Source organism: Phalacrocorax carbo, chromosome 7 (genome assembly GCF_963921805.1).
Source record: "Phalacrocorax carbo chromosome 7, bPhaCar2.1, whole genome shotgun sequence".
Classification (NCBI taxonomy): Eukaryota; Metazoa; Chordata; class Aves; order Suliformes; family Phalacrocoracidae; genus Phalacrocorax; species Phalacrocorax carbo.
In genome coordinates, this window is record NC_087519.1 from 35,829,164 (window position 1) to 35,844,287 (window position 15,124).

General features: G+C 36.9%; 1 protein-coding gene across 5 annotated transcripts in view; it reads left to right on the forward strand.

Annotated features, from left to right (window-relative positions):
- Window positions 1-15,124, forward strand: part of RHBDD1 (rhomboid domain containing 1) — a 207,007-nt gene that overhangs the window by 6,742 nt on the left and 185,141 nt on the right. For all 5 annotated transcript variants that reach the window (XM_064457396.1, XM_064457398.1, XM_064457397.1 and 2 more), the window contains exons 2-4: window positions 807-1,325; window positions 4,594-4,726; window positions 14,836-14,924. In XM_064457396.1, the coding sequence (XP_064313466.1) occupies window positions 893-1,325; window positions 4,594-4,726; window positions 14,836-14,924 (655 nt within the window). In that variant the 5' untranslated portion in view covers window positions 807-892. The remainder of the gene's footprint in view (window positions 1-806; window positions 1,326-4,593; window positions 4,727-14,835; window positions 14,925-15,124) is intronic.

Below are 15,124 nucleotides of genomic sequence, written 5' to 3' on the forward strand. Positions count from 1 at the left end.
TTCTCAGTTTCTGTCAGAGTAACCCTATTTCTAGCTAGATTTACAACTTTTACAGCCCTTTTTCATCCTCCATTTTTATCTGGCATAAATAGGGCAGAGGTGAGTATTTTGCTAGAACTGTCTGGAAATGTTTTATGTGCTGTTCTTCCATCTGCTTTCCTCCTACCTTTTTTTTTTCATCGCATGCTTTTAACTAAACATTGAAGTCTAGTCACTAGGAAAGCAATAACAATTTTCAAAGCTTATATTTAGGAGTACTTAGCTGTGTGTCTGTTACTTTTTTGAAATTGTAGCTTAATTTTCATTCTTAGCTTGTATTGCATATTTGTAAAAGTTGGAAAAAGGTCTGTGGAAAAAACAATTATGTATGTAGCAAAGAGGGGAAGCCTGCAAACTGAGACTCTAGAGCAGAACTTTTAACTGGTTTCCTTCCTGAAATTTTAATAATTGTGAGTGAATCAGGATATTAATGAGAACATGACTAGAACACTCAGGAATTTTGTAGATGAAGTAAAGCCCATCCAGGGGCATGAAAGAAAGGTTGCAGACCCCTTTTTCTCACAATGCTTCTCTGGATAATCTGTATAAATTCCTTTTATTTCTGTCTTTTACTAGTTTAGAAATTGTGATTATTTTTTTTCTCACCTGAATTTTTGTTCTGATTTTTACAACGGGGTTTCATCTGATTAGCTTGAAGAATTTGCTGGCGTGGTGGTTTTTTTTGTTTGTTTTTGTAAAAAAAGCAGTAATGAGCTTGAAAACACCCCTGTATATGTATAATAATGCAGTTATCTTTTTTCTTTCAGAATCCCTAAAACTTGTATGGTTTTGAATTCAAGCAAAAGACTAGAAATTGGAATAATCTTCACATTTCTTTGAATAAGAAGTAATAATGCAACGAAGGCAGGGAAGAGTCAATGCTGGACTGCTTTTGTTGCTTTATCAAATTTCTCAAGTTGGACTCCAGAACATTCCTTCTGTTACCCTAGGGGTACTCGCACTGAATATTTTCCTCTTTTTGAATCCTGTGAGGCCACTGGCTGAAGTGTGTATCAGCGTAAATGAAGGCTTCTACAGAAAGAACTGGCAGCGTTTACTGCTTTCCCCTGTCCACCATGCAGATGACTGGCATTTATATTATAACATGGTTTCCATGCTTTGGAAGGGGATAATGCTGGAAAAAAAGCTTAAGAGCATATGGTTTGCATACATAATTGCAGTATTTTCAGTGCTGATTGGAGTGGTTTATATGGTGCTGGAATTCATGCTTATGAAAATTCTGAATGATCCTTCATATGAAATGAACTGTGCTGTAGGTTTTTCAGGTAAGGCACAGAGGTGGTTCAATTTATGTAAAATTAATATTAATAGGTACTATATAGCAATATTTGAATGCAGAAAATGGATAGATATACATTCATATGCATGTATGTGGTTGTTGTGTCAACAAAGTTATCCTATTTCTTTTAAGTTAAAGCATGTACTTCAACATGCTGTGCTCATGCTGTCATTGGGACCTAGCATTTGAAGGCAAGCCCTCCTTTTCAACCTCTGAGAAAGGGGCTTCAACACCTCCGAGGGTTCCCCATGGTATTTGAATCGATACTAGTTGGAACATCCTGGTAGTTGCTCAGTTGGAGCTTCACATATTTCCTGGTTGCCCACCCTTCGGTAACAAGACATGCCCCCTTCTAATACTGGGCTTTATAGTGGCTGTAGGATCCCTGAGTGCAACCTCTTCCCCTGAGGGGTGTGGCTGCCTGTACTCAAGGACAGCTCTGATATGGGGCTGCTCCCATCCACCTCAGACTAGTGGGAAAAGAGGTGTGTGAGATGGCTGAGAGAAGCCTCACTGGGGGCTTTTTTGCCCATTGCTCAGCAGCTGAATTTAAGCTCAAGCCCTCTGTGTTGTTCCTGTCTGAGCTACATGGCATCTGTGCCTGGCCATGTGCTTTTCTCACGTGGGCCCTGATTTCACTTCCTGGCTTTCCTTGGCCCTGCTTTGTCACGAAGATGTGGCTGGTGATATGGGCTCCTGGCCAACCCCCCCCCCCACCAATACCAGTCTGCCCTGTGCTCTTTGCTCAAGAACTATGGGACTGGGCCCCTACTGGGGAGGCTGCTGCCTGCCTCCCTGTTCCCTTTGCATACCCTTCCTTTGCGGAGCATCTTGCTCTTGCTGTTCCCTAACAGTGACTCCAGAACCCTACTGAATATTTATTATCAGTGGTAAAATGACTGTAATATGTGTGCTTATTCCAGTCTCAGCTGGACTTTCTTGGGTTAGCTCCTATATGGTACTCCAGCTATTGCCAGGTGATTTGTGTGGGAAGTATACTCTGTAATATTATTCTCTGAACAACTGGGAGGTGCTGCCATCAAGCTTGTTTTTGAACCTCTCTTCTTGTATCATCCTGGACAGCAGGATGAGAAGTTGAGACCTAGAATCTGTGAAATTCACTTACATAATGCACCACACGTGAGGTTTTTCCTATATGTTCCTTTCAGCCCACACCTTTAAAACAGCTTGGTATCAACCCAGTTCTTACCAGGAATGAGAAGGGAGAATACTTAAAGAATTTTATGATGAAGTTTCTTTATACTGTATAACTGGGAATATAATACTACCATATAATTGAGTAGTGTTGAGATTTCACTATGAGGTGTTTTCACTAGGTTAGTCTCCGGTTTCTCACTTAGCCAGATAGCAACTTGTATGTCCCTTTTCTCGAACCATCAGAAGGGAAGTTAGGTTTAGCAATATAATTTTCCAGGTTATGCAGGTTTATGGATTCCCATGCTTTATGGCAAAAGTGATCAAATTACTGAACAGCAGTGGTGCTGATAGGCAGGGCAAGCATTGGCAGTGGGCCAGGTGGGGTCCCCATTTCATTCCTTGCAAGAGGCTTGTGTCAGCCATGCTACAATATTGGCTGGAACATGTAATTTTGATCTTTTTTTTTTTAGTGAACTAAAAAGAGTGGGACTTAAGCATCTAATCTACTAAGATATTTGTGGCAAGCTTTTTGTCAATTTAGGGATTACCTAAATGGATTTTAATTTACACGTGCTGCAAGATAGTTCAGTTCTAGCATCAAGTATTGCAACCTGTTCTGATGCGACTTACCTTCTGCAGCATCTCTTGAGTGTTCCAAGCTTAGAAATGTGGGACTGCGCCTATGTGTGCATGCATTTGACCATTATGCAGGCAGCAGATTAAAGGAGCTCTGACAAAGTTAGGTATCCATAGTTGATCATTCTAAACCCTCAACATTCTAAACATGACCTTCAGCGTAGGTAATTTCTCTTCAGCTGGGGCAAGTGGCATGTATATGGAACAGCTGCTAAAGAAAATACAAGAATTTTCCTGACAGTAACTGTTCCTTTAAGAGCCAATGTGCATGCATATTTATGGACCCATTCACTGTACCAGGTTTTAAGAGTTTTAGGATGCCTGGATTTTATTTTTTTCCATTATTTTATTTTAAATGGATGAAATAGACCTGCTCCTTGTCCTTCTGGGTAGAGCCTGACAATGTACCAGGTCAGGCAGTTCCAATGAACACTTAAATCTTAAAAAAAAAAATTAAAAATTGAAGCTGTACAGACAGGGTTCTGGTAAGATGAGGGATGATTCCTAAACTACACTGCTGCTATTGAATATTTCTTGCCTTTAGTAAATTTATAGTTTCTGGACAAGTCTAGTTTTATCAGCAGCAAATAGCATGAGCATGTGTGTAAGTACATATACACACTCCTGTTTATATTTGATCCTAGAATAACAATATTTACATCACTGGATAGGTTAAGGAATTTTGCTATCTCTTATTTTCTATGGTGTTAGAAGGGGAGGAAACCTTTTTCATTTTTTTATTTAGTGTATCTGTATTGATGTTCAACTCTGTCTTTTCCATGTCAAATATTTTCTGTGTTGATTTTTCAGAATTTCTTTTTAAACAGTTGTGTGCGCTTTCTCTTGAGAGGAACTTTTTCAAAACCATTTTTGAAGTTCCAGTAAATTATGTGAATTCATTCTGTCATATCGGCTATGGCTTGCATGATAAAACAGTTGCAGTCAATCAGAAATGAATGATTATTTACTGTGATTAAAGGTAGTTTATCTACTTTTTTTCAGAAACAATTGATTCTGGAGCATATGTAAGATGATTTTTCTATTAATTCAGAATTTGAGCCTACTGTTGAGCTTCATGTGCATCAGTTTGTCTTGTTCTCCATAATGGCTTTTCTCAACTCAAGGAACATTTTTTTGCATTCAGTAATTTTGTCAACTCTTTCAACTAGAACTCCCATTTAGAAATTATGTTTGTGTTGTTTTGAATATCTGAATAGTATTAAAAAACAACTTAGAATTGGCTTTTATATAAATATGTATTTTTTTATCTTTTTTTTTTTTTAAGTCACTGAAAAGCATTGCTGAAAAACAGCTTAGAACTGTGTTCTGGCATGCAACAGTATGCTTCCTGGTGCTGTGAAACTGCATGATGCTTCAGTTTCAGTAGTTAAGTTGTTTGCAGTTCTTTATTATTTGGGCACAAGTATTTATCTCTTTATGTGATTTCTTCTTGTTTGCAGGAGTCTTGTTTGCTTTGAAAGTTCTTAACAACCATTACAATCCAGGAAGAGTCAGCAGTGTCCTTGGATGGCAGATACCCAGTAAATATGCTTGTTGGGTGGAGCTGGTGGCTATTCATTTAATCTCCCCAGGGTAAGTGCATTTAATATTTCAAAGTTAGAAGAGATTTGGGCTACCTGAAGTAGTTTGAAATGTATTATGAAGTATGTGTAGTATTAGCTGGTATCCAAATGGAGTGTTGGGGCTACAGTTAAGTGTTGAGGCTACACTCTGCTTTTTTCCTTAACACCCCCTATTTTGAGCACTGTGCCCAGAAGGTATTACTAAGTATTTGAGGGACATAACAGAAGTTGATGGACAAGGAAGAGGGACATACGTTTTCAATAAAGTAACCAAACAAATATACTGTAGTGCCAAAGGCTTCATTAGCCAAACAGCGTTTCACTGTTTGCTTGCTATTTCTGTCCTAGTCCCTTCTGTCCATTTGTTGTAGTCACTCCTTTAATTTATGATGAAGCTATCATCTGGTATTCCACAAATTTCATGCGGTTTCGCTGTCCTGCACTCTTGCTGATCATCTCCCTCAATTTTCCTATGTGCTCAGTTTTGCCAGCACAGTTCATCTGCCCCTACCTCTCTGAGAATAGTGCCTCTCTCTTCTTTGGCAGTTGATTTCTGGACTTCTAGTTGCAAATTGGTAGTTTTCATGTATAATATTTTATAACTGTCAATCATATTGGAGAATATATGCAAAATACAGACACCAAACTTAACAAACTACTAAATCATAGTTTATGTACAATTTCCTACTTTTCAGAAATATTAAAAAAAAAAAGGGGGGGGAGCAATACTGACATACTCTTCATCAGACACTGTGATGTAGCAGATAGAACATTTTCTAGACCAGAATGAGAATTCAAATACTACTTATGTTAAACACCGGTTTTATTGCTTTATGACTTATTGCCTGATTGAGTGCAGCAAGGAATCCTAGGTTAAAAGATGGAAGAAGAGTGCTCTGTTCCAAATGCAATTTTAAGTGTGAGCTGAGAGGTCACTTGCATGGCGTTACCGCAAGCATAAACCCAAAGTTTTTGGTGGATTAAAAACATTCTTCTGAAAAATGTAAACTGTTGTGTTAGCTGAACATAGTTTTTATTTGGTGAAATGTTTAATACTATTTATTTTATTATTAAAGAATAATGAAGGAAGATTATGTCTGAAGTAAAACCATGAGCATATGATACTGCATCTGGTAGAGGAAAAACATGAGTTTAGTGGTTGAGTGCTGTTGTTTTTGAGCTGTATTACTGCAGTAATATCTTTGCAGTAGAAAGTATATAGAAGGTCCAGAAAGAATGTCAAAAACCTTTTATAATTTTATGGAAGCTTAGATTGCTGCCTGGTCTAAAGAACCTCTATATTGTTACATGCAGTCTTGATAGTTAGGACAATTTCACAGCACTTAAATGATAATGGGGCCATAGAAAACAAGTGGTAATCTCTAGAAATTTGTGTCCCAAACACAACATGTTTAATTAGTAACTGCCAACTGCCTTGAAATGAACCATAACAATCGTAGCTTTCAGAGCATTGCTCTTACGTGCTCATCTGTTTGCTCATGCAGGGCATGTTATAATATTTGAAGTGTCTGATTAACTGGTGTCCCTTTGTAGATCAAGTTGCATAATGTAGTTTTGAATAGATAAGAGGTCAGTAATTGGGGCAAAATTCTGTCCAGTCAGAAAGACATGCAATAAATCTGGACCTGCCTTGGTGGAATGATGTATCAAGATCACCTGAGAATCCATAACCAATGAAAGACTCAAAAGTAATATTGAGGCTATTGAAACCTTTAATCTGTGTGCTAGAAGAAAATTTAGGGTTTTACTGGCATCTGTTAATTCGTTTCTTTCTCATGGTTTTGTTATGGGGAAATTTTAAAAGACATGTAATATCCTTCTCATCTTTACCTTCCGTAAAGTAAGGATATTGAGATGTAGGCTTTTTATAGCAATCCTTGGGATTATTTAATGGAAGAACAGGGAAGTGAAAAGTTATCTTACATTTAATCTCTATCCCTCTCCCAGAACTGGGCATGTGGTATCTTAAGTCATCTATCCCTTTTGCATGGAGGTGCTTTACCTATGCTCACTGTTAAAGGAAAAGCTTGTCTTTCAGGTTGTTTTTAACTAACTCAGGTATTTATCAGATTGACAAAGATGACATTTTGGAGTTGGAAGCTGGACATTACAGATTGTTTCAAACTTCTTTTTCAGAAAAGTAAGGGTAACAAAGGATTAAAATAATGGGAGAGTGGAAAGCTAGGTATGGAGAAGAATAAAGAATGTTATTTTTTCAGTGCTCAGAAATGTTGAGGTTTGATATTGTGACTGTCCAGGATTGCTCTTTTCACAGTTTGTCAGAATAGTGAGACTTGCTATTCTGGAGTTCAGAGAGTCTCAGAGATGTCTAACATTTCTGTAGCTCACTGCATCTCTGCAAACTGACTTAGGCATTTTTCTAGGCCTCCTCTTGCCCTGTGTTTTGGTAGGCTTTATAGTTACTGACTTTCAGGAGTCTGATAAAGTTTTCCAAATAGATAGATGATACATTCCGTAAAGTGTATAATTCTTCTTTCTTGAGTTTTTTTCTATTTTCTAAATTAGATCTAACCTTAAGTTTGTTTCCATGTTTCTCTTCATAATTTTTTCTAAACAAACTATATTGCTAAGTGTAGATGTGAGGCAGTTCTGTTGACTTTTTCCTTTTTTTTTGGCAACTTAAGCTTATTAGAGCTCTTAATCTTAAAAAAAGAGAAGACTGCAAACTGAGAACTATCCCCCACACGAATAAGAGCACAGGAACAGAACTACATTGGGCAATAGAGATGGCCATCATTGTCATAAGCGTTCATAGTTGACAATTGAAAAGTTATACAGTTGTATAATGAATCAACAGTGACAATTAGTTGTTGCTTCATTTCACCTGGGTTCAAGGATCTATGGAAAATCAAAACCTCAAAGCAGGTTGCGATCAAAACAGGTTAACATAATAGGAATACTGAGCTTTTCATTAAAAAAAATCAAAAAACCTCACAAAACCAATTTATATAAATTTGAAAAGATAAGAACATATTTTGACAAATTTGGTTTTAAATTTTGATGATTTTGCCTTTTACCCTTCTTAGTCTCAACCCTGGTACAGCATCTGGTGTGAATACAAGTATTTTGCATAGGTTTAATAAACTTAACCTCATGAGATCTTTTGTGTGTGTCTATTTTGCTATTTCATCTGCTTTTTTAATTTCTCACTTGTTTAATGCTTAGAGATATCACCGAGTCATCACTAGTTATCAATCAGATTTACTGTTGAACTGGTTATTTTGTTGTTTATTGATGAGAACTGTCCCTCAGGACCAAAAGGGCCAAGAACAACCAATTAACAAAAAAAACCCCGAGGTTTGACAGGAATGCCATTACATGATGAGAACCATTTTATAGCCTTCCATTCTTTTGTCAGACTTAGCTTTTGCTTTTCTACCCTATTTTCCCAACATGTTAGAAAATTGCTAACAAGCTTTCCATTTCCATTTAAACAAGCAATAGCATTTTCCTGCATAAGGCTGTGTAAAACAAGTTGACTATTACTTATGAAATAATTTAATTTGGTTTAATTTGCATTCAGGTAGGTTGTTTAGCACTGGTAAATTAACTACATGGCCTACTTTCTAAGCAAGATTAAATTTTGTAGCAAAGTGTTTAAATTGCCATGTGCAGGTGACTGTGTTTGTGGTAATCTGGAAATAAACTGTGTATAAATACAAGGATTTGATTCCCATGGTCTCAAAAAATTAATTGTTTTCAAAAATGAATTTGGTCTAGAGTCTTGTAGTGCATCACTTCAATATTATTCCTTTGTTCACTTGTTCAGTGAAGGCATGCTTCCTAGCCTAGCCTTGGAATAGGAGATGTGTGGTAGTAAGATCTTTTGACAGAAGACTGCAACAATAGCTTAAGATAAAGCCATTCTTCTGTTGCTAAATAAGTGGCTTTGTCCTGTGGTAGACTTCCATGTGTAAATAATAATGCCTACCAGGCTTTGGAGTTTGCTGTTAAGAACCAGTTATGGAAATTAAATTGTAGGTGTAGACTTCCTTGCTCTGTTTTCATTTGTTGTTGGGTGACTGCCATCACAGAATTGAAACAATTCAGGATAAATTCACCAACAGTGAGGAACTGATCTGAATTCATTGTAAGGATATGGGAACAATATTAATGTAAAAATTAATACTGAGAGGCTTGTAAACATCGGGTCAGAATCTCTCATAGATGAAAAGCAAATGCAGTCCAAATGGTTTTCCCTCTAGTGATACCAGTTTTCATGGAAATTACACAGCCAAATGAAAAAGTATAATTAATTCTGTTTAGAAGATTTTTCTGAAGTAATGTGCACATCAGCTTGATGGCAAATGTCTTCAGGAAACAGTATTTAGATATATTGCATAATTATCATTAGTATGAAGTGAATGGTTGAGATAAATAAGATCTCTGGGGATATCTACATTTTCAAACAAAAAGTTAAATGAGACATCATTTGAATTTTGTTGTACCAGGGAGAACATTAGTTAATACTGATAAAGCTCATTGACATTTAGAGAAAAAATATGCAATTTAAAAAGTTAAGAACCCTGTTTTTATTCCCATTGAAGTTCAGCTTGTATAATAGAAACTGAAAATTGTACTGTGGGAAAAAAAATCATCCGCCAATTTTTCTTTATTAACCAGCAGGAAAAAAGGCAGTAGTTTATCATGTTGCAATCAGGAGAATGTTTCTTCCTTAGCCTAGCGGAAAAATAACAGTACATTTTTACCTAATAAAATATACATTCCAGTAAAGCCATTGCTATCCTTATGAATAGTGTAAAAAGTCGATTTTTGAATAGGTTGATAATGGAGGTTGCTTTATTGCTGATATTGCAAGAGTTTTTAATTATAGCCAGGGTTACTTACTGTATATAAAAAGCAAAAAACAGGAGTAACCTTAGGCTTCTGGGTTAGACAAGAAAGAAGAGTGGAATTTATAATGCAAGTGAAAGGAGCCTTGGTAGTGTGTGCTTGGCCAAGACTTCTTCACACAACTTATTTTGTGCTTTTTGTAAACTGTTTATTAATTTCTTTTCAGCCAAAATCCATGGCATTTAGTTCTAAATTTTGCATATAATCCTGCCTTGTGAAAACAGTTGTACTTTTGCCATTAACTTCAATGTCTTCAGATAAAACTCAGACAGCCTCATAGGCAAGAAATCCATTATGCAATTTTTTAAAAAAGACAAGCTACTGAAAATTGAAATTCACTGTAAAATGTAATAAAATGTCAAGAAGAGTGACACTGAAGTAGTATATAGGATCAGTTGTTCAAATATATTTAAGTTCATTGGAAATAGGAGTATCCACTTTGGACTAAGGCATGTGGATGGAAGAATACTAATTGCATTAGTAAAACAGTTATTTCATGTAATTGACTTAAATTGAATAATTCCTGTCAACATTTTTGTATAAGAAAGGTTACAGAGGATCTGAGTGAATCTGATCTCAGAACAAATGCTCTGAGTGATAATTTCAGAAGGACAAACTTGTATACATCTATATAAACTTGTGTGTGTAAATGTAATTTATACTTATCAATATTTAGTCTAATTCACTTTTAAAGTGCATTAGTGGAGTCCCCCAAGGATCGATATTGGGCCCAATGTTATTCAACATCTTCATAAGTGATGTGGATAACATAAGTGTAGCCTGAAGAAGTTTGCTGATGACACCAAGTTGAGTGGGGAAGTAGACACTCCAGAAGGGAGAGCTGCTCTGCAGGGAGATCTGGACAGGCTGGAGGAGTGGGCCAGCAAGAACCTTATGAAGTTCAACAAGGAGAAGTGTAAGGTCATGCACCTGGGAAACGTAATCCAGGAGTGCAGCACAGACTGGGATCCACCTGGCTGGAGAGCAGCTCCGTGGAAAGGGACCTGGGGGTCCTGGTGGACAGAAAGCTCAACATGAGCAAGCAGTGTGCTGCTGCAGCCAAGAAGGCCAACAGGATGCTGGGTTGCATCAAAAAGGGCATCGCCAGCAGAGATAAAGAAGTCATCATCCCACTCTACTCAGTGCTTGTCAAGCCACACCTGGAGTACTGTGTACAGTTCTGGTCCCTGCTATACAAAAAGGATGTGGACAGGCTGGAAGGGGTGCAGAGAAGGGACACAAAGATGATCAAAGGATTGGGAAGCGTGCTGTATGAAGATAGGCTGGGAGAACTGGGTTTGTTCAGCCTTGAGAAAAGGAGGCTCAGAGGGGATCTCATCACCATGTACCAGTACTTAAGGGATAGTTACGAAGAAGATGGAGACTCTCTTTCTACATGGAGTCACATGGAGAGGACAAGGGGGAATGGACACAAATTGCTCTTGGGGAGATTCCGATTGGACACCAGAGGAAAATTTTTCACAGTGAGAACAGTCAACCATTGGAATAATCACCTAGGGAAGTGGTTGACTCGGCCACATTGGACACCTTCGAGAGTCGTCTGGACAGGGTGCTGGGCCATCTTGTCTAGGCTGTGCTCTTCCTAGAAAGGTTGGACTAGATGATCCCTGAGGTTCCTTCCAACCTGGGATTCTGTGATTCTGTAAAGATCATCACTGTAATAAACTCTGATTGCTCTTTGCAGAGACTTAGTAGGCCTCTCATTTTCCCTTGTGAAGTCGAGGCAAATGTGGGAAAGCACGGGCCCTGAACCCAGCAAGATCTGGGAGGCCTCTGCCTCATGGATGGAGACCCCCCGGTTTCTCTAGGCATTCTGTTGTACTACTTAGATGTTTTTAAATCTCTTGCCGAGACTTATGTCCATGACTCCTTATCCTATGGATAGAGAATGTGGCAAGTGTATTCATTCCTATTTGTGACAATCTTTTCCATACTTTAAGATTATTGTATCTGTGAGGGAGTTCTTCAATAGACTTAAGTGATTGTGATCCTTTCAGTCATTTCTGAGAAGTTGTTTTGTGGGCTCTCTGTTTTTTTTTTTTTTTTGTTGCTCTTCCTTTTGGGCAGTATGCAAAAAGCAGGCTCAGTTTTCCAGCTGATGCCGCTGAGTAGAGTGGAAGGCTACTTCATTGTATTTCCAGATAATGTTCCTGTTTACGTATTTCCAGTAAAATGCCTGCCTTTTCCACAGTGGTGTGACATATTGATCTGTGCCTTATTGTATAATTCAATGTGTGCCCCAGGATCAGTCCTGCAGCTCTCCTACTAGCCAGGAACTTTTATCCTGTTTGTATAGTTGACGATTTCTGTGGTAGTTCAGAACTCCATATTTGCCTTTGTTGAATTGCACCCCACTGTTTTCAAACCACTACTTCATTTTGTCAAGGTTGCTTTAAATTGTAATGCCATCTCCCGTGACCCTTACAGTTTCTCTTAGCTTGTAATTTGTAAATAATATTTGGAATAGACTCTTGCAGAAATCACTTGATTCATATCCTAAGTTTGATAATGCATCATTGATAAGTATTAAGTCAGGCTTACCAACCACTTAGGGATCTGTTTAGTGTAGTTTTAGTGTTTAAGGTTTTTAAGCCTTCTTTATGACAAATCCTGTGAGGCAGTGCTGCATTATTACAGCATGTATGATATACGCTAATTCTCCCTTTCCATAAGGCTTGTTGCCCTGTCAAAGGAGGAATTTTGGTTGATTTGACATGATTTGTTCTTGCCAAATCTGTTTTCTGTTTCTGGTGTTCTTACCTTGGTTGTATCCACAAATTATGTGTCCTAGTAATTGTTGAGCAAATAGTCTTACCTGGGAACAGAAGATAGTAATTTGTTTGTAGTCTTCTGACTAGAGTCCTCCTCCTTCTCTACTCCTCTCCGCTCCTTTCCTCTAATAATGGTAAAGAAATACCCTTACAGTCCTCTGGATGGACCCTCACCCATCCTTGAAACAGTTGGAAAAAGGTACAAGTTGACTACTTCAGAATTTTGCTGCATAGTGGTTTAATTTTTGTTTGTTTTGACAACATTAAGTTTTATTTAAAAACTGCTTTTTTTAAAAAAAAAAAATTGCAGTTTATGTGTCTATTTTAGTTGTTGATTTGGAAAATATCTATAAAGATGTTTTCCATGCTATAAATGATACCAAGCATTAGCAAAAAAAGGTGTTATCGTTTGAGTAAATTACAATATAACACGTTCTGAAATGAGGTAGTGTTTGCTTGTCTGTAACATTAAGCAATTTGTTAACATAAGGGAAGCTGTCTACAGACTGCTTTTCCTTAGTAATTACAAGTAGCAAGGTGCTACTGTTGATCACACCCTAATTAATTTTATGACAGCATATGGTGGAAACTTGATGTGACAGTATTTTTCTGCACATCAGTGATAGTATATATGTATGACAGTGTATCTGATACTATTTTTCATTTAGAAAACCCTGTTTAAACATATTCATTTTAACTTTCTACTCCTTGAATGTAACTTATAATTAAGCAGTCAATAGTGTTTAGGCATTTAGTACGCTAACCTGATCAATAGACAGAAAGTGGAAATTATCCCCCTAAGGACTTTTTAAAGTTGAAAGGTTTGATCATTCATATTGTATAAGTATACAGCTTAACTGTATTGCAAGCAAAGATCTTGATTTGGGGTTTTGTGGAACAGTGTTGTGCTCACGTAAATCAAGATAAATGAAAAATTGGTTTAAAACACTGGCAGGAATATAGGTGAATCCGTCTCCTGTTAGTGATTCCTAGAATAAGGCATCTCGAAGTATTTAATATTTCCAGTGTGCAGACATCTTCCAAGTCAGGCATGTATTTTTCACAAATTTGAAAAATCTGTTCCAGAATAATCTGTTTGGAAAATTAGTTCCTTATAGATACTTTATTTTGCTAACTACCTCTTACCTAGACATTTTCACATCAGAATTTGTGTTACTTTTAAAAAGAATTGTTTGTTACTTATGGGGGAGAACCGCAGCTCCACATAGCAGAATAAAAGCTTGTGGTTAAGTAGGTGGCAGAAGAGTGAATCTAGATTTGATCTTTATCTCCCTCTAGTGACGTGCATTTTCTTGTATACTTTTTACCAGTGATAACTGGAAGTTGTATTGTCATGAGTGCATATGCTATTACCTATGTAGCTCTCTTGGATTTCTGACCAGAATGTAAAAAATGTAATCTATTTTTACATTAAACAGAGGTTTCATTTCTACTTTATAAAGGCAAAAAAGTTCATATGACTTGAATCTTTGGACAGCCAGTATGAATCCAGTGGACTGAGTTATTCAAAATTGCTTATACTAGGAAATCTTACTGTTTGTTGTATTGGCTTCTCTAACATCATAATAGAGGCAAGCAATTTATAAATAATGTTTAAACCTGGCTACACTCAAAAGATTTTACTCTTAATTAATATCTAATCTGATTAAGCACAAAAGAGTTAAACTCTTAGTTTGAATGCTGAAAATTGGTTTATGAATTTAGAGTACCCCATAGTCATGGCAGTACTCCTTATTTACTGTAAACATATGCTTCCATGTCGATGATTTCACAAAAGCCTCTGGAGCCTTTTCATTCTATATGCAAATAGGCAATGATCTTTTTAAAAAAAATTGGTGTGTATAGAAAAGAATATGGATCTCAGCATTTCACTCATTGTTCTTTTAATTTTGAAGGTACTCTTACAAAGATTGCAACAGATCTGCATTCATGCTTATGTCAGACTAATTGCAGGATTGTGTTGATAGTGTGGCAGAAAGTACTGTGTTTGTACTTTCACTTGAAACTAAATGGTTTTGGTAGATCCCACCTAGACATTTCAGAGGAATTCTGTGGATTTACTTTTTTATAGATTAAAACTAGTTTCCTACCTCAGTAAGTCTTTACCTTAAATGCTTTTAGGGAATGGTATTCTGTCCTTTAAACAGGCAATTAAAATGATCTCTCCAATTAGTTTTCAGCTTCTTCAGGATATTTGTTAGGTATCTTCTGTAACTATATATACCTAGCAATTTTATGGTAGTTATGGAAAAAGAAAACTTGGCACTATGTCCTTGCAGGCAAGTAATTTCTCTATGCTTGGTCTCACTCAGGGACTTTCTCAGTTACAATAAATTCTGCACTCCACCTTCTGGATCCCTACAAAAAAGTTGTTTTTGCCATCACTCACAATATTTTCCTTTTTTTCCAGGACTTCTTTTGCTGGGCATCTGGCAGGGATACTTGTTGGATTGATGTACACTATGGGACCTCTGAAAAAGATCATGAAAGCCTGCGCAGGTATATAATTTTGTTCACTTTGTCAAATCTGCATAAGAGACACTTATATTTTTAAACTTCCATAAGTCTTACATACAGAAATTCAGGCCATTCCAGTAAGTTTTTAGGCCATTAAAGATATGCTGATTATTAACGTCAATGCAGAAGAAAAAAAATCAACTTTTTTCTTCTTAAATATGGAGAAGAACCAATAATTATGT